Source organism: Equus przewalskii, chromosome 9, assembly GCF_037783145.1.
Source record: "Equus przewalskii isolate Varuska chromosome 9, EquPr2, whole genome shotgun sequence".
In the NCBI taxonomy this organism is placed as follows: Eukaryota; Metazoa; Chordata; class Mammalia; order Perissodactyla; family Equidae; genus Equus; species Equus przewalskii.
In genome coordinates, this window is record NC_091839.1 from 22423244 (window position 1) to 22439936 (window position 16693).

Below are 16693 nucleotides of genomic sequence, written 5' to 3' on the forward strand. Positions count from 1 at the left end.
ACCAGAAAATTTAAAATTGCACGTGTGGCTCACATTATTTTTCTATTGATCAGCACTGGTTGAGGCTGTTGATATTTCACCTTTACTGTAGCAGCTGAACTATCATCTTCACTAATGCTGGGTCATTTACACATTGCTGCTACCTGAAGCCGGTATGTAGGGAATTCCTTCATAAGAGTGTGTCATGAGGGGCTGCCGGCCCAGTGGCATCGTGGTTGAGTTCATGAACTCTGCTTCAGTGGGCCGGGGTTTGCTGGTTCAGATCGTGGGCATGGACCTACACACCGCTCATCAGGCCACGCTGTGGTGGTGTCCCACATAGATGAACTAGAAGGACTCACAACTAGGATATAAACTATGTACTGGGGCTTTGGGGAGAAAAAAAAGAGGGAAGATTGGCAACAGATGTTAGCTCAGGACCAATCTTCTAGAAAAAGAAATTAAAAGATTTACACAGCATTTACAAGGTTGTTTAAAAAAAAAAAAAAAAAAAAAAAGAGGGGCTGGCCCCATGGCCGAGTGTTAAATTCGAGCGCTCCGCTTCAGCAACCCAGGGTTTCACCGGTTCAGATCCTGGGTGTGGACATGGCACCGCTCATCAAGCCATGCCGAGGCGGCATCCCACATGCCACAACTAGAAGGACCCACAACTAAAATATACAACTATGTATGGGGGGCTTTGGGGAGAAAAAGGAAAAATAAAATCTTTTAAAAAAAAAAAAAAGAGTGTGTCACAAGAAGAGCAGGGGCCCAGGAAAGAGCCTTGAGGAACGCTAGTATTTAAAGGAGCATGAGCTTGCAAAGGCGAGAGGGAACCTAACGGAGCAGAAGGAAAACCAAGAGAATGACGTGTGATACAATCCTAGAGGACAGGGTTTCAGGTTGGAAGGAGACGCTAACAGCATCAGTTACTTGAGAGACCAGAAAGTTAAGAACTGAGAAAAGATTGCCCAAAGCGGTAAGAAACTGTATTAATAAAGTACCACAGATGGGGTGGCTCAAAAAGAAATTGATTCTCTCACAATTCTGGAAGCTAGAAATCCAACTTCAAAGTGTCGGCAGGGTTGGTTTCTTCTGAGATCTCCCTCCTTGGCTTGTAAATGGTTGTCTTTTCCCTGCGTCTTCACATGGTCCCAGTGTGAATGTACCTAATGCCACTGGACTGTACACCTAAAAATGGTTAAAAAGGTAAATTTTATGTTACGTGTATTTTACCACAATTAAAAATATCTATTATTTCTTAAAAAGCTGATGAAAGGTTCTTTAAGTGGAAGATGTTGAGGATCCCAAGAGAAGAAGATGAGTAATAGCAATAGTGAGATTATGAGAAGGAGGTATTTAAGGATCAAAAAAATAAGAAAAAGGATTGGCATGAGATGAGACGAACAACTTCACTATTGTTAGAAGAGAATGGTCCTAGAAGTACAGTCAGGTTTATGGTCATAGCATAGGGAAATTGAGGGACTTCCCAGTTGACAGCTTCTGTTATTTCTGTAAATAAAGAAGGCAGGTCACAGGCTGAGAATGGGGGGCAGGAGGTGTAAAGGGTGTCGCAGACTGAAGGGGATAAAAATAGTGTGCTTGTCACTGTGGAGATGAGAATGAGTTGACCGGTTGATTGCAATGGGATTGTGGGCAATGTTGAGGGTATATTTGAATTTGGTGATCATGTATTTATGGTGGAACTGCTCTGTCCTGTAATGTGACTTTCTCCAGGAATGTCCAATTGCTTAGGGACAAACACAGAAAAAAAGAAACCGTGTTAGATGGGCTTTTTTGTCTCCAAGACTGGGGTGATGCAAAGACAGAAGGGCAAAGGAGTGTTCAATCCCTAACCTGAGAGTGTTATTGAAATGATGGATGGGGAATCGTAGCTGAAGAAGGAGGAAAGGGAAGGAAAGAGAGGGCTGATGGACTGGGGGGTTCCTATCAGGTTAAGAAAAGGTCATAGTGAAAGTTGCTGAGAAAGTGAGATGGAAGGAGAAGTGATTGATGCCTGAGAGGCATGGACAACTGAGTGGATCGATGACTGCTGTGGAGTGGAGGGTAATGTCAGTGTGAGGGTCTTCTAAGTCAATGCCTCTCACACATTTTCACACCATGGGGTAAACAGGAACAGAATATTCTGACAGCTCAATGAGGTAAACAGATGAGTCTGCCACAGTCAGAGGCACCCAGGTCGCTCTGAGGGCCAAGAGAATCAACATCTCCCAGCCAACCTGTGACCTGTTCACGGCACATCAGTTGAGAAGCTCTTTAGAGAATTTCAGGAAACCACATGAAAATGAAGGTAAATAACCAGGAAGTCCGCAGATAACAAAAAGGTGTTATAGCCAGAGAACAGGCTGGGGGGATATCCATTTCCATGAAGACCAGGGAAGAAAGAACACTTAACGACGAAGTGGCTTTCATAGGGGAATTTGCTGATTCTGGAACAGTTCCACAGGACACAGAGCAAGGGTTCTGAGGTCCTGAGCGGAGAAGAATGGAGCAGGGTGGTGATAACTGACAATGTCAGTGTCTAGAAGGAGTCTTCCTCCTGCATGGTGCTGGAGGCACAGGTCTCCATCATCCCAAGAAACCCAACCTCCCTGGGAAAAAGTGAGATCTGGACACGCGGGATCCTGTTCCCCCTCCTTCTTCCCCACTTCCACAAGGCTCATTGCTGTGTAGACAGGACGCCAGCAGGGGAACTCTAATTGCAGCCGTGCAATTGTGATCTCCTTGCCGGATGAAACCAACCCAGCCCTTGGCATCTAGAATGGCCAATCCATTTACCTCTAGCACAGTAAACAGAAGATCTAGAAGCAGTGTGGCTTCACCGGGGATGGTGTAGTGGGCTGAATAGCAGCCCTCAAGATGTGGCCACACCCTGACCCCTGGAACCTGTAAATGTGACCTTATTTGCAAACAGGGGCTGTTCGGATATGACGAAGTTAAGGATCTTGTGAAGAGGAAATCATCCTGGGTGACCCAGGTGGGCCCTAAAACCAATGATAAATGTCCTAACTGGACAGAGATGGAGATTTCAGACAGAAGAGAAGACAGAGACACACACAGAGGCGAAGGTGACAGGAAAACAGGAGGCAGAGATTGGATGTCGAGGCCACTAGACCAGGAACACCCACCGTCACCAGAAGCTGGCAGAGGCAAGGAACTCGTTTCCCCCTAGAGCCTTTAAAGTGAGTGGGGCCCTACTGACACCTCTGTTTCAGACTTCTGGCCTGCAGGACTGTGAGAGAATAAATCTCTGTTGTTTTGAGGCACCAAGATTGTAATGATTGGTTCCAGCAGCCCCAGGAAATTCATACAGGTGGAGCGCAGGACGGTCACACCTTCTCCCGGGTTACGTGAATTCTTCAACCCCGTTCCACAGCTTGTTCTTCAGGAAACTCCATCTTTCAATAGCCCATAGATTCCATTCTGGTCAACTGCATTGATGACCTAAAAAAGCAGGAAGGAGCAGATAGACACACCGTCTTGACTTATTAAGACACACACATGGGGGCCGGCCCCGTGGCCAAGTGGTTAAGTTCACGCACTCTGCTTCGGCGGCCTGGATTCGCCGGTTTGGATCCTGGGCTCAGATATGGCACCGCTCATCAAGCCATGCTGAGGCGGCGTCCCACATAGCACCAGAAGGACCAGAACCAGGACCTACAACCAGAATATGCAACTATGTACTGGGGAGCTTTGGAAAGAAGAAGAAGAAAAAGAAAAAAAAAAGATTGGCAACAGATGTTAGCTCAGGGCCAATCTTAAAAAAAAAAATTGTGATGAAAAATTTATTAAAAAATAAAAAGACACACATATGCGAGAACATGTGAGAAAAAAACTCCTGAAAACTGGGGAGCCTGTCACGTCAGGGAAGTTACTGAGAATTTAATAATCTGAGGACAGTGGGAATGTCCCCTCCAAATGAAGCAGTTACTGTATCTCGAACATTTTGCCATCAACAAATAAGATAAAATCTCCATTAGAGCAGGAAGTAGCCTATTTTCTTCTCAGTAGGAGGCTCATCAATACTGATGGATGGACGAATGAAACTTTCCAATGGACCCACAGTATGGAAAGATCTGTGTGTTACTGTGATGGAATAAGATATTTAATTTGGTCTTTGTCCCCAGTTCCTGGCACTGAGCTCCTGAAACCCTTGTAATTTCCTGGGTGATGGGGGTGAGAGGAGTGTATTTATAATACACCCCTTTCGGTGGGCTGGCCCCGTGGCCGAGTGGTTAAGTTCGTGTGCTCCACTTTGGCGGCCCAGGGTTCGCCGGTTTGGATCCTGGGCCTGGACCTAGCACCGGTCGTCAAGCCATGCTGAGGCAGCGTCCCACGGAGAACTAGAAGGACTTACAGCTAGGATATATGAGTACGCACTGGGGCTTTGGGGAGGAAAAAAAAAGAGGAAGATTGGCAACAGATGCGAACTCAGGGCCAATATTCCTCACCAAAAAGCATACCTTTAAAAAAATAAAAGAAAATAATAACCCTCTTTCAACCACACCTGAGTTTATGCTAATGAGATGACTCTTGGCAGGCTCCTATGTAACTTCTGAATGGGGGCTGGTTGTCACAGGAGCCAATCAGATGACTAAAAGATTGGAACTTTCAACCCCACCCCTGACCTCCTGAGAGGAGAAGACTGAGCTTCAACACCGATGGGTAATGGTTTAATCAATCATGCCTGCGTAATAGAATCTTCATAAAAACCCTAAATAATGGGGTTCAAAGAGCTTCCACACCAGTAGAAGCATCAAGGTGCTGGAAGGGTGGTGCACCTGGAGAGGGCACAGCATCTTCCCCACGTCCATGCATCCTTTCCTCTATTTGGTTGTTTCTGAGTTGTATCTTTTGTAATAAACCAGTAATACTGAGTAAAGGGCCTTCTTGAATTCTGTGAGCCATTCTAGCAAATTACAGAACAAGAGGAGGGGGTCGTGGGAACCCCCGATTTCGAGTCAGTGGGTCAGAAGTCCAGGAGCCCAGGGACTCGTGATTAGTGTCTGAAGTGGGGGCGGTCTAGCAGGACTGAGCCCTTCACCTGTGGGGTCTGACAATAATTGCAGGTCATTACTGTACCCAGATTCAGAATCGCATTGAATCACTGGACACTCAGTATCCAGAGATGGACAACTGCTTGTTGGTGTGGGGGGAAAAAAAAAAGAAAGAAACTCACATACTTGGTGTCAGAAGCGTCAGGAGTGGAAAACATTTCATAATCCGTATCCAGGTGAACTCTCCTTCAAAAACCTCTGTTACAGAGAATGCTTTAAGCCACCCCGCAGGGCAGACGACCTTTCTGTGGCTCTCCTTCAGCGTCTTTCCCCAGTCTCCCCCATGCTTGCTCAACAGGCTCACGAACAAAGTGGCCATGGTGGGCTATCCATGCATTTAAATGCCTCATCAAGGCTTAGCCAGCCATGTCACTGACCAGTGCCCACCTGTTGGTAGCAGCAAGCGGCGCTGAGCCCCCAGTGTGGCACGGTTTCTCAGGGAGACCAGCCAAATACCTGGTCACCTGAGGATTACATTGGGCCCCTTCCATCACGGATTGGGCAACGACTGTTTCCTCCTTGGAATAATTAACTCTGGGTTGTTACTCGCTTCCCTTCCCTTTCGTCCTCCTGCCAACAGCCGCATCTGTGCATGCACTGAATGGTCCTATTCACCGACCCGTTAACCCACACAATATTGCTTCTGATTAAGAAACAGTATTAGGAAGTCAGTGGGCGGGTCCATGTACCCCATCACCCCAACGTAGCCAGCCTCCCAGAACAGAGGCAGGGCCTGTTTGAGACTGGGTTACAGTGCCATGTTGGAGAGGACATCTTTGGGGTCGGAGCAGGGCCCTACAGGATGAGTAAACACTCTGAACCAGTAGGCACATACGAGATCACAGATTATACAGACCCGGGGAACCACACGGTGTCACTTCTCCAGGTCACACCCGATGACTCACTCTTTAAATGTTTGCTTCCTGTTCCTGCTACCCTGAACTCTGCTGGTTTGTGGTTTTAGCGCCTAACGGGGGGAACGCTTCCACCAGGGAGCACAACATAGAAAGCTGTGTGAGTGAAGGCCGCCCCTGGACTATTTGGGGTATCTCAGGCGTGCGACTAGACGGTCCGGCGAAGAGAGAGAATGATTTGGGAAGGAAGGCGGGAAGAGATGCGGCTACACTGGGGTCCAAGGAAGTGTGTGAATAGAACCTGGGGACCTCCAATTAATACCATGTCCTGACTCGCTATGGGTCCTGATGCAGGGCTCCTTGAGACCCCTTCTATGCAGGGCACAGAATGGCAGAGAGGATCTGCGCCTACCCACTTTGCAGGGACACAAAAGTGGGCATACACGCTCCACATCCCTCCCACCCCCACCCCTACCCCCCACTTCTGCAGAGCACAGAGCGTCCAGGGCCCCTCTCCAGCCCCTCCTTCCTCTGCAGGGCACGCAGCCGGGTATACAGAGCTCCCGGACCCCTTCGGACCCCTCCCTGCGCGACTCGCGCGGCTTCCACCCGGGGCTCGGCCTCAAAGCCTCCTCAGTTGTCGGCCTGGAAAGCACCCAGCGGCAGCAGCGGAGGCAGCGCGCCGTTAGCTCAGCTTCGGGAAGCATCCGCAGCCGCCAGCAGGCCCCGCCCAGCGGCCGCGGCGAGCAAGGCCGCGCCAGGGACGACTGCAGAGCGCGGTGAGTGAGCACGGCCAGCAGGGAGGGACCCAGGCGTCCCGGTCCCCGCCCGGCTCCGACCCCGGGCCCGGCATCCCCACCTTCAGCTTCCGCTTGCTTCTTGGCTTTATCAATCCGTTTCAGGGCCCCAGAGCCGCCCTTAAAAAAGGACCCCGCAGCCCCTCCCTGCTCTGGGGCCCGGGCAAACCGGCCCCTTGGGCCCCTCCCCTCTTGCAGGAATCTGGCGCCCCCAGCCCCCAGCCCCGTCCTCATTCGGCTTCTGAGCCCCTCCCTTTATCCAGGAGCCAGGAATACAGGCCAAAAATATCTCTCCCTTCCAGACCTAGGAGGCTCGGCTTCCAACCACATCTGCTCTGAAAACCCAGGAGTCTGAGCTCTGATTGCTTTTTGAGCCAAGATCTGGGCCCCCAGCCTAGGCGTCATGTGGAACCCGGGAGTCCATGCCCCCAGCTCCTACTGCCCTAGATCCCAGGAATACTGCTACCCTCGCCCTCTTCCCCTGCCTCCATCCACCCTGACATCTGGGGCCCAGGGGTCCGGTCACCCAGTCCCTTACACCGCGAGTCCCAGTGTAAATAAGGATTAGGGAACTCAGGAGTCCGGGACCTCAGCTCAGAAGGCTCTTAAAGCCTAGGGATCGCCACCTTCAACTCCTTCCTCTTTCAGGGACCCAGGAGACAGAGACCCTAGCCCACAGACCCCATAAATTGAAAGGCCCGATTCCCCCAACCCGCTGCGACCCAGATGTCCAAGGTTTCATCCATCCTGGAAGAGGGGGCTGGAGCAGAAGGGGACGGAGGGGGAAGGAAGGGAGAGGGAGAATTGAGTGAGGTGAGACTGGGGTGGGGACCTGGGCTGGGGGGCTCCGTGCTAAACAAATTCTAAACAGGCGGGTTGCCACGGCAGCGGCCTTCCCGGGCCTCCCCTAGAGACTTCGTTAGGGCTGTGTCGGGGAGGGCAGCCCCCAGGAGCCCCCACTCCGCCAGCTGTTGTGTCTTCCTGTTTTGTCACCAAGGCAACAGTGACCTCAGCCCTCCACCCCCTCCACTGGCGGGGCGCGAGGGCCGCTGTATATTTATTGCTCGGGGGCGTGGTCTTTCCTTGTCCCCGCCCTCGGGGCGGGGCTGGGATAGCCCTGGCTCCGGGGGTGTCCCTTCCCCGGGCTGAGTCTGGTGCTCTCGCCCAGTCTCCAGCCCCGCCCCCGGCCCCGCCCGCACTCACTCGCCAGCCCGCCAACCCCACCCAGGCCTCAGACCCTTCCAGTCCGCAGCTGTCGCCTCTGCTTCAGCCGCAGCCACCACAAGCCCGTGAGGTGAGGCTGCGGGGACCCCAGGGGGTGGGAGCAGCGGTCCAAGATTCTTGGGTGCAGAAGGATGAATGAACTAGGATTCAGACTATCTGAGTCCCTAGAAAGACCGGATCTAGGCCAGGACTCAGGTTCTGGAGAGGAAAGGGCTGGGGACCTGGACTCATACAAGTCATACACCTGAAAGAAGAGGGGTTGGGGGCCCAGACTGCGGGGTCTCAGGGAGGAGACTGGGGACTCGGATTCTTGGGTCTGAGAGAGGAAGGGACTAGGTGCTTGGACTTCTGGTCTGATGGACCAGGAGACTGCGGTCCTGGATTCCTGGGTCTGAGGAGGGTGGAGGGGGCTAGAGGCCTGGGCTCCTGGCCTGATGGAGGAGGGTCTGGGACCTGGACTCCTGGGTCTGATGGAGGAGGGGCTGGGGCCTGGACTCCTGGGTCTGAGGGAGGAGGGTCTGGGACCTGGACTCCTGAGTCTGATGGAGGAGGGGCTGGAGGCCTGGATTCCTGGGTCTGAGGGAGGAGGGGCTGGAGGCCTGGACTCCTGGCCTGATGGAGGAGGGGCTGGGACCTGGACTCCTGGGTCTGAGGGAGGAGGGGCCGGGGGCCTGGACTCCTGGGTCTGATGGAGGAGGGGCCAGGGGCCTGGACTCCTGGGTCTGATGGAGGAGGGGCTGGGGGCCTGGACTCCTGGGTCTGAGGGAGGAGGGGCTGGGGGCCTGGACTCCTGGGTCTGAGGGAGGAGGGGCTGGGGCCTGGACTCCTGGGTCTGAGGGAGGAGGGGCTGGGGGCCTGGACTCCTGGGTCTGAGGGAGGAGGGGCTGGGGGCCTGGACTCCTGGGTCTGAGGGAGGAGGGGCTGGGGCCTGGACTCCTTGGGTCTGAGGGAGGAGGGGCTGGAGGCCTGGATTCCTGGGTCTGAGGAGGGTGGAGGGGGCTAGAGGCCTGGACTCCTGGCCTGATGGAGGAGGGTCTGGGACCTGGACTCCTGGGTCTGATGGAGGAGGGTCTGGGACCTGGACTCCTGGGTCTGATGGAGGAGGGGCTGGGGGCCTGGATTCCTGGGTCTGAGGGAGGAGGGGCTGGGGGCCTGGACTCCTGGGTCTGAGGGAGGAGGGGCTGGGGGCCTGGATTCCAGGGTCTGAGGGAGGAGGGGTTGGGGGCCTGGACTTCTGGTCTGATGGAGGAGGGGCGGGGGGCCTGGACTCCTGGGTCTGAGGAAGGAGGGGCTGGGGGCCTGGACTTCTGGGTCTGAAGGAGGAGAGGCTGAGGGCCTGGACTCCTGGGTCTGAGGGCACAGAGGGATGGGGTCTCCTATGTGTCGGGGTTGAATGGGGTTGGAATCAAGGTCCTCAGGAGGGGAGGAGCTTGGAGTAGGGAGTCCTGGGTTTGGGAAAGAGAGTGGCTGAGGTTCAGAATTACTGACCTCGTCCCCATGCAGGGGACAAAATCCGAACTTTGGACTCTGAAAGGCCGGGGACTGAGATCCAGCAGCTGTCGTCCCAAAGTGAGGAGGGAGCTGGGAAGCGGATGTCCTAAGACCGAGAGAGGGCAAAGCTGAGTCCAGCGTCCCTGGGTGTTGACAGCAGAGGCTGAGTTTCAGAGGCGCGATTCTGAGTCCGTTTAGAAATAGGGTATGGCGTTCGGAGAGAGGTGGGGAGAGGACTGGGGCGTGGCCAGGAGTCCTGAGCCTCGCGAAGAAGCCAAAGGGGTGTTTCTTCTCCCTCTTCTGGTCCTTGGTAGTGCATTCCTGAGCTCTGACCTCAGGCGACGGCTGGGGTCCCTGAGGGTGGCGATGGACCCCTCCCGTCGGGGTCTCAGCGCGAACGCACCTTCCGCGGGAGACCTCAGGAGCTCTGCCCCGCCCTCCTCCTCCGCCAGCCTCCACTTCCTCCTAACGGGTTCTGGAGGGGCGTGGGGGGAAGCAGGAGGTGGCGGACTCCGCCGTAACACCTCCCAGGTGGCGCAGTCCTGGTGGAGAGACCTGCCTTGCTGGAGGCGGTGGGAGGTGTGGCTCCTCACGTCTGGACCGGATTCCAATACGCTGCGCAGTTTCCGGGCTCCAGGCAAGGGGCGCCCGCGAGGCGGTTCCCAGCCACTCTGCTCTTAGAGACCCTCTTGAGGGGTTCCAGTCTCCCAGCCCATCCTTATAGCCACCCAGAACTCACATTTTGAAGGTCTCAGAAACTCTGACTTCCAGGCCTCCCCTCCCAGGACCTGGAGTCCCAGTTCCCAACCCCCGCCCCACCCCCTGAAATCCACCAGCGGGGCGGGCCATCCTGGAGGCCGGCGCGGGGCGGGGGTCCCGGCACCGCCTCCCGGTCCCCGTCACATTCCAGATGGCTGCGCCGACTTGAAGCCCTTATAAGGCCCGGAGACACGGCGCCGGCCGGGGCCGCCCGCCCCCGCAGCCACCGCCCAGGGTCCGCCCGCCCGGCGGCCCGCAGCCCGCGGTCCTCGCGACCCGGGCAGGGTTAGGCTCCCCCACGCCCACGCCGGCCCGCGGGGCGTGGCCTTCCGTCCGGGTCGCTCCCTTCCCGCCCCCGCTGTTTGGGGAAGGAGGGGGAGGGGGCGGGGCTTCCCTGGGGTCACCTCCCGGACCCCTCCGGGGCTCGTGGCCAGACCCCACCCTAGGTCCGGGCTGGGAGTCGCGCCCGGGCTGCAGAGCCTCAGCGGGTGTTCTGGGCGAGCCCCTGGCGGGCCGGCTCGTCTCCTGGGCCCCGGGAGGACAGAGGCAAGTCTGAGCTGGACGCTGACGTTCTCTCTTCCTCCCCGTGCTCTGACTAGCCTTTTCCAGGTGTCTGACCTCATCCGCCTCCAGAGCCGGACCTTTCTCCATCGGGGTCTTCAGCTAAGACCGCTGGTGAGTGGGCTGGAGGCCAGGACTCCCAGGTCTGAGGGAGGAGGGCTTGTGGGTCCGGACCCCTGGGTCTGGGGGAGGACGGGCTGGGGGCCCGGAATCCCAGGTCTGAGGGAGGAGAGGCTGGGGGCCTGGACCCCTGGGTCTGAGGGAGGAGGGGCTGGGGGCCTGAACTCCCAGGTCTGAGAGAGGAGGGGCTGGGGGCCTGAACTCCCAGGTCTGAGAGAGGAGGGGCTGGGGGCCTGGACTCCTGGGTCAGAGGGAGGAGGGGACTAGAGGCCTGGACTCCTGGATCCTGAGAGAAGGACCTGGAAGCTTAGGTTCCAAGGAGAAGCCCAGACACCTGTGCATCTGAGGAAGAAATGTGTCTGGGAACTGGACTCCTGTGTGCTCAGGGAGCTATTGTTCAGGTATGGTGGGCCCCAGAGGAGCTCAAAGCCTGTTAGACTGCCCTCCTCTGTGTCCCACACTAGAAGGAGGAAGTTTTGTTTCCTTGTGGCTGAGTGAGGCCTTTTGAGCTGTTGAAGGGCAGCAGCTGAGAGATGAGACATTTTAGGGCCTGAGGCACGATCTGGACACCTGGTCAGGAATCGAGGCTGGGCCCTGGATTCCTAAATGTCTTTAGGACAAAAAGGTCTCGGAGGGACGGAAGAAAGAAGCTGATTTTTCAGAGTATAGGTGTCTGGCGTGCTCAGGGCTGAGGGCCTGGCCGGAGTCCTGAGGTCTGAAGCTGTTTAACGGAGCAGGAGAGGCCCAGAGATTTCAGTGCAAAGGGCCTGGGCACTGCACAGTCCAGCTGGGGAGCTGACTTTCCTGGAAGTTGGAGAACTAGCTGGCTGGGTTCCTGAGGGGCGCTGGACCCCATGTGGAGGAGCGGGATAGTCAGGAGGAAGCTCAGCTTCCCGTGGGTTGGAGTACTAAAGACGTAAATCCCAGGTGGAGGTAGACTGAGGACGAAGGCTCCTGTCTCTGAGGTGGGAGGGTGGGCATGGGAGGGGGGTGCCGCCCAGAGGTAAGGCCCACTTCCAGAAGGGAGGGGAAGCTCCTGGTCTTCCAGGAGCTGGGAGCGGACACCTGCTCCGTGAGAGGAGACAGATTGGGAAGTTGGAAGCTCAGATCAGATGTGGTCCCTGAGAACATACGCATGTGGAGGTTGGGGTCTTGAATGTTTGTAGGTTAGAAATGCCTAGGCCTATTAGGTGAGGGAGGAGGGCCCAGGGGCTTGGAGGCAGAGCCCTGGGTACTGCAACAGAGGAAGTAGAGAGATGGGATTTTTTTGTTTGGTTGGTTGTTTTAATGTTGAAAGCTTTCTCTCTCTCTTCTTTCTTTTTTTTTGGTGAGGAAGATTGGTCCTGAGCTAACGTCTGTTACCAATCTTTCTCTGTTTTTTTTTTCCTCCCCAAAGTCCCAGTACATAGTTGTATATCCTAGTTGTAAGTCATTCTAGTTCTTCTGTGATGGATGCCGCCACAGCATGGCCCGATGAATGGTGTGTAGGTTGGCGCCCAGGATCTGAACTGGGGAACCCTGGGCCGCTGAAGCAGAATGCGGGCCGCTGAAGCAGAACGCCCGAATTTAACCACTCGACCACGGGGCTGGCCCCCTGAGAGATGGGCTTTTAAGAGCTCATGAAGACAGGGCCTCTTGTTCGACAGGGGCAGTGGGGGCAGGCTGGGGAGAGGGACGCTTTAGAGCAGAGTCTTGAGTGGCTGGGTTGCTGAGACCCTGGGGGATGGAGGGCAGCTTTGAGTGTCTAGAGTAGGAAGAAAAGTATGTGGTTTTATAGTAGGTGGGTTGCGGAGGGAAGAAAGGAGTGTCTTGGAAAGGAGAGAGATTGGGGCCTAGATTCCTAGCTTCGGACATGGGAGGTGGGAAACCTGAGTCCAGAGGGAGGAGGGGGCTGGGACCTGGGTGACCAACTCATCCGTGTAGGCCTAGGACTGTCAATTTGAAAACAGAAAGGCCCACATCCTGGGTCCCCCCCAGCTAGAGTCCACGTTCCTTCATCCCCAGGGGGAGGCAAGGGCTGGGGGCCTGGATCCCCGGGTTTGGAACCTTCTTAGGGCACTTTCTTTCCCCTCCCCAGCCATGCCGGTTACAGTAACCCGCACGACCATCACGACCACCACCACGTCATCCTCAGCCCTGGGCTCCTCAACCATTGTGGGGTCCCCTCGGGCACTGACCCAGCCCCTGGGCCTCCTGCGCCTGCTGCAGCTGATCTCCACCTGTGTGGCCTTCTCGCTGGTGGCCAGTGTGGGTGCCTGGACGGGACCCATGGGTAACTGGTCCATGTTCACCTGGTGCTTCTGCTTTGCCGTGACCCTCATCATCCTCATCGTGGAATTAGCCGGGCTCCAGGCCCGCTTCCCCCTCTCCTGGCGCAACTTCCCCATCACCTTTGCCTGCTATGCTGCCCTCTTCTGCCTCTCGTCTTCCATCATCTACCCCACCACCTACGTCCAGTTCTTACCTCACGGCCGCTCCCGGGACCACGCAATCGCCGCCACCGCCTTCTCCTGCATTGCCTGCGTGGCTTACGCCACCGAAGTGGCCTGGACCCGGGCCCGGCCCGGCGAGATCACCGGCTACATGGCCACGGTGCCAGGGCTGCTCAAGGTGCTGGAGACCTTCGTGGCCTGCATCATCTTCGCCTTCATCAGCAGCACCCAGCTGTACCAGCACAAGCCGGCCCTGGAGTGGTGCGTGGCCGTGTATGCCATCTGCTTCATCCTGGCGGCCGTGGCCATCCTGCTGAACCTGGGCGACTGCACCAACATGCTGCCCATCCCCTTCCCCAGCTTCCTGTCGGGGCTGGCCCTGCTCTCCGTCCTCCTCTACGCCACTGCTCTTGTCCTCTGGCCACTCTACCAGTTCGACGAGAAGTATGGTGGCCAGCCCCGGCGGTCGAGGGAGCACAACTGCAGCACCAGCCACGCCCACTATGTGTGCGATTGGGACCGCCGCCTGGCCGTGGCCATCTTGACGGCCATCAACCTGCTGGCCTATGTGGCCGACCTGGTGTACTCGGCCCGCCTGGTTTTTGTCAGGGTCTGAGGCTCTGACCTGGGGCTCCTGATACCCTGTTCTCTCCCATGATGCCCGGTTCCTGGCTCCATGCTTTCTCACCCTGCTCATTTCCTCCTCAGTTCATCTCGCTCTCTTTTCTGTTTCCTTCCCTCCCTCTCTCCCTTCCAGGTTGCCATCTCTTTTCCTTCCTGCTTTGTTTGGTTGCCCACATCCTGTTTTGCCTCCTGTTGGCCTCTTTTTTTGCTGTCTTCCTTTCTACCTGTCCTGCTTTTCGGCTCTTTTCCGGGCGTCCTGTTGGTTTTCTCATCTGCGTGCTTCCTCACCACCTCTTCCCATTTGCCTTCTGCCCGTTTTCCTCGGGAGCCCTGAGACTTCTTTCTTCTCTTGCCCCACCTCCAAAGGTGCTGAGCTCCACATCCCACACACCCCTCTTCACAGCTGTTCATACCCTGGGCCTCCCGAGGGGCCTCATTGCCAAAGCATGCCTGCCCGCCCTGGCTGTGCCTTAGTCGGTGTGTGTGTGTGTCTGTGTTTGAGGGGTGGGGGTGGGAAGCTAGGGTTTGGGCCCCATTCTCCCGATGGAGGGGGGTGCACACTGCACCTCCCCTTTAAGTTAAAAAAAAAAATCTCTGGAGGTCAATCATTTCCTCTAGTGGGTAGAGGCTTAAAGCACAGACCCTGGGTCCCTAGGCCTCGCCTGATGCTCAGCCTCCCCTGAGATTGGCTCCAGAATTTTTGCCACGCTTACTAAAAACCCACTGCCCAGAGCCCATCTTAAAAGTAAAGGGTGGATACCTTCCATTCCAGCTACCCTCTGGGTATCAAAAAGGAGCTGGCGAAGAACTGCATTGTCTTGAGACAATCGTCTGAAGTATTAGAGGGAGAGGCAGTCATGTCGCCCTCCAGCCTCAGTGTTAAAAATAGCATGCCCTGCCTTGGCAGGGAGGAGAAGAAAATGGCCACTGCCAGCCTTACAGGCAGTGTTAGCCTGGGTATTTTTCTTTTCTTTTTCCTGGTCGCAAGGGCAAAAATTATTGGGTAGCTCTATTCTTAAAGGGGACGTTTTCAATTTTTTTGGGGGGGGGGGGTGGGTTGGAGGGTTGGGTGGGTGGGGATTGCTGCTGCCATAGCCAGAGAATTGTATTGCTCGAGTGTGTGGTGCACACACACGTGTGTTTCTGTGTGCTAGTTGCTTCCTGCTGCTGCTTCCTGCTTTTCTGGGACTCACAAACATAACGTGATATATAAATGTATAAATATATATTTTATTTTTTTTTAATTCCCTGGAGCTTCTGGTTTCCATCAGCCCCTGCTGCCAATCATAGAGCCTTGTCCCCTCCCCCAGTCCCACATCCATAATGTTCATTTTTTTTTTTTACCTTAATATAAAGATAAAAGAAAGACTTGCGCTTGCTTTATTATTGGGGAGGGCTCCAGGAGAGACAGCAATGTCCAGATTCCTGGGTCTGGTAGGAGAAGCAGAACTGGGGCCAAGACAACTCTGGCCTCATCAGAAAATACTAATTGAGTCTGCATCTTCCAAATTACTCTGTCAAAACAGGAGAAGTAGTTAGGACAGAAATGAACAAGATTTCTCCCTCCTTGGAGTCCCACGAGCACCTCAGAAACACAATGTCCCAATCTGAGCACAGCATCTTTACTCCAAAATCAACTCCTCAAGGTTCCCCATCTCAGTAATAACCTCTTAGGGCTAAGAGCCCGGGCACTTGGTCTGTCAGTCTCCTCTCTGTCAGCCAGTCGCTCATCAAACACTGTCTATTCTTTCTCCTGAATACTGTTTATATCTGTCCCCCTTCTCCAGGTTCCTGACACAGCTCAGGTTTCATTTTGTTTCACCTCAGGTATTGCCCCAGTCACCTCCTTGAGCATCCTTATCTCCAGCCCGCCCTGGCCCCAGGGGGATGCTCCCAACATCCAGGGCTGACACGCCCTCCCCTGTTCAAATCTTTCCACACCCCACTCCACCCTGGCTATAGGTAATACCAGTCTGGCATTCAAGGCCTTCAGGATCTGACCCTGCCTACGATCCCACTCTCAGCTCCCTGACACGCCTGCTGCATAGAAGGCCTCGGTAAAGAGCAAACGAATTACTCCCATAACGAATCTCGCTGTCCCACCGACGGTCATCCTGCTCCAGCCTGAGGAGAATCACAAATACATAAAGACATAACCCCGGGGAAATCCCAGCATCGTGCAACCCATTTCCTGCACCTACACCCGCAAAAGCAATCGGGAAGAGATTGTAAGGGAGGGAACTGTCCCTCCGGAAGAGGGGCAAGGGCTAACCAGAACAGACGCACTCCTTGTCGGTGGGGAAAAGCCTTTTTGATCTCTGCAGTGTCCACCCCAGAATTCTGACCCACACCAATCCCTGCTTCCTCAAAGGGCGTCTCGGCCCCCTTTCCCTCCCCCAGCCGATGCTTGCATCCCTCCTGGAAGGCATCCAAGAGAACAGCTCTAGAACCCGGAGGTGATACGATGGTGACTCGAGAAAGAACCCAAGCAGAGCAGGAATAGAGAGCGGCGGGATTCCTAGGCCACCCCGCCCCCTATCCTCTGCCCTGGGGCACGGCGGCCGCCTGGAGGTGGCTGGAAGGCTGGAGGACCCCACGTTTGGGGGGTTAGGAGAGGAACCAGATCTCTCACCTCCCCTTCGGCTTCGGGAAGCCGGACCCGACCCCCAAAATTCCCAGAGAAAGTGTAGCAGGCGCCCGGAGTCCCAGCCGCCGCCGCAGCGCCCCGCCCCGCCTCGCGCGGCACGCCGGGAGTGGAAGTTCTCGGCCGCGTC

At 55.5% G+C, this 16693-nt stretch overlaps 1 protein-coding gene and 2 long non-coding RNA genes across 7 annotated transcripts; 1 reads left to right on the top strand and 2 right to left on the bottom strand.

The window, feature by feature from the left end:
• Window positions 1-946: 946 nt before the first annotated feature.
• Window positions 947-3677, bottom strand: LOC139073562 (uncharacterized). Of its 2 annotated transcripts, none has more exons than XR_011522446.1 (3): window positions 3543-3677; window positions 3336-3444; window positions 947-1170 (listed from the first exon to the last, which is right to left on the bottom strand). It is a non-coding gene; the product is annotated as an uncharacterized lncRNA (long non-coding RNA). The 2 variants fall into 2 exon arrangements; XR_011522447.1 differs by having other exon boundaries at window positions 3312-3444.
• A 2298-nt stretch (window positions 3678-5975) lies between these two features.
• MYADM (myeloid associated differentiation marker) lies at window positions 5976-15285 on the top strand. Of its 4 annotated transcripts, none has more exons than XM_070558452.1 (4): window positions 5976-6071; window positions 6449-6690; window positions 10782-10857; window positions 12941-15285. In XM_070558452.1, the coding sequence occupies exon 4, from the start codon at window positions 12943-12945 to the stop codon at window positions 13909-13911; it is 969 nt and encodes a 322-aa protein (XP_070414553.1). In that variant the 5' UTR covers window positions 5976-6071; window positions 6449-6690; window positions 10782-10857; window positions 12941-12942; the 3' UTR covers window positions 13912-15285. The 4 variants fall into 4 exon arrangements, with proteins under 4 accessions (XP_070414553.1, XP_070414554.1, XP_070414552.1 ...); XM_070558453.1 differs by having other exon boundaries at window positions 5983-6111; XM_070558451.1 differs by lacking the exons at window positions 5976-6071; window positions 6449-6690 and adding an exon at window positions 7743-8002.
• Window positions 15286-15299: 14 nt separating this feature from the next.
• On the bottom strand, window positions 15300-16640 carry LOC139073563 (uncharacterized). Its single transcript, XR_011522448.1, has 3 exons — window positions 16552-16640; window positions 15997-16043; window positions 15300-15433 (listed from the first exon to the last, which is right to left on the bottom strand). It is a non-coding gene; the product is annotated as an uncharacterized lncRNA (long non-coding RNA).
• Between the last annotated feature and the right edge of the window lie 53 nt (window positions 16641-16693).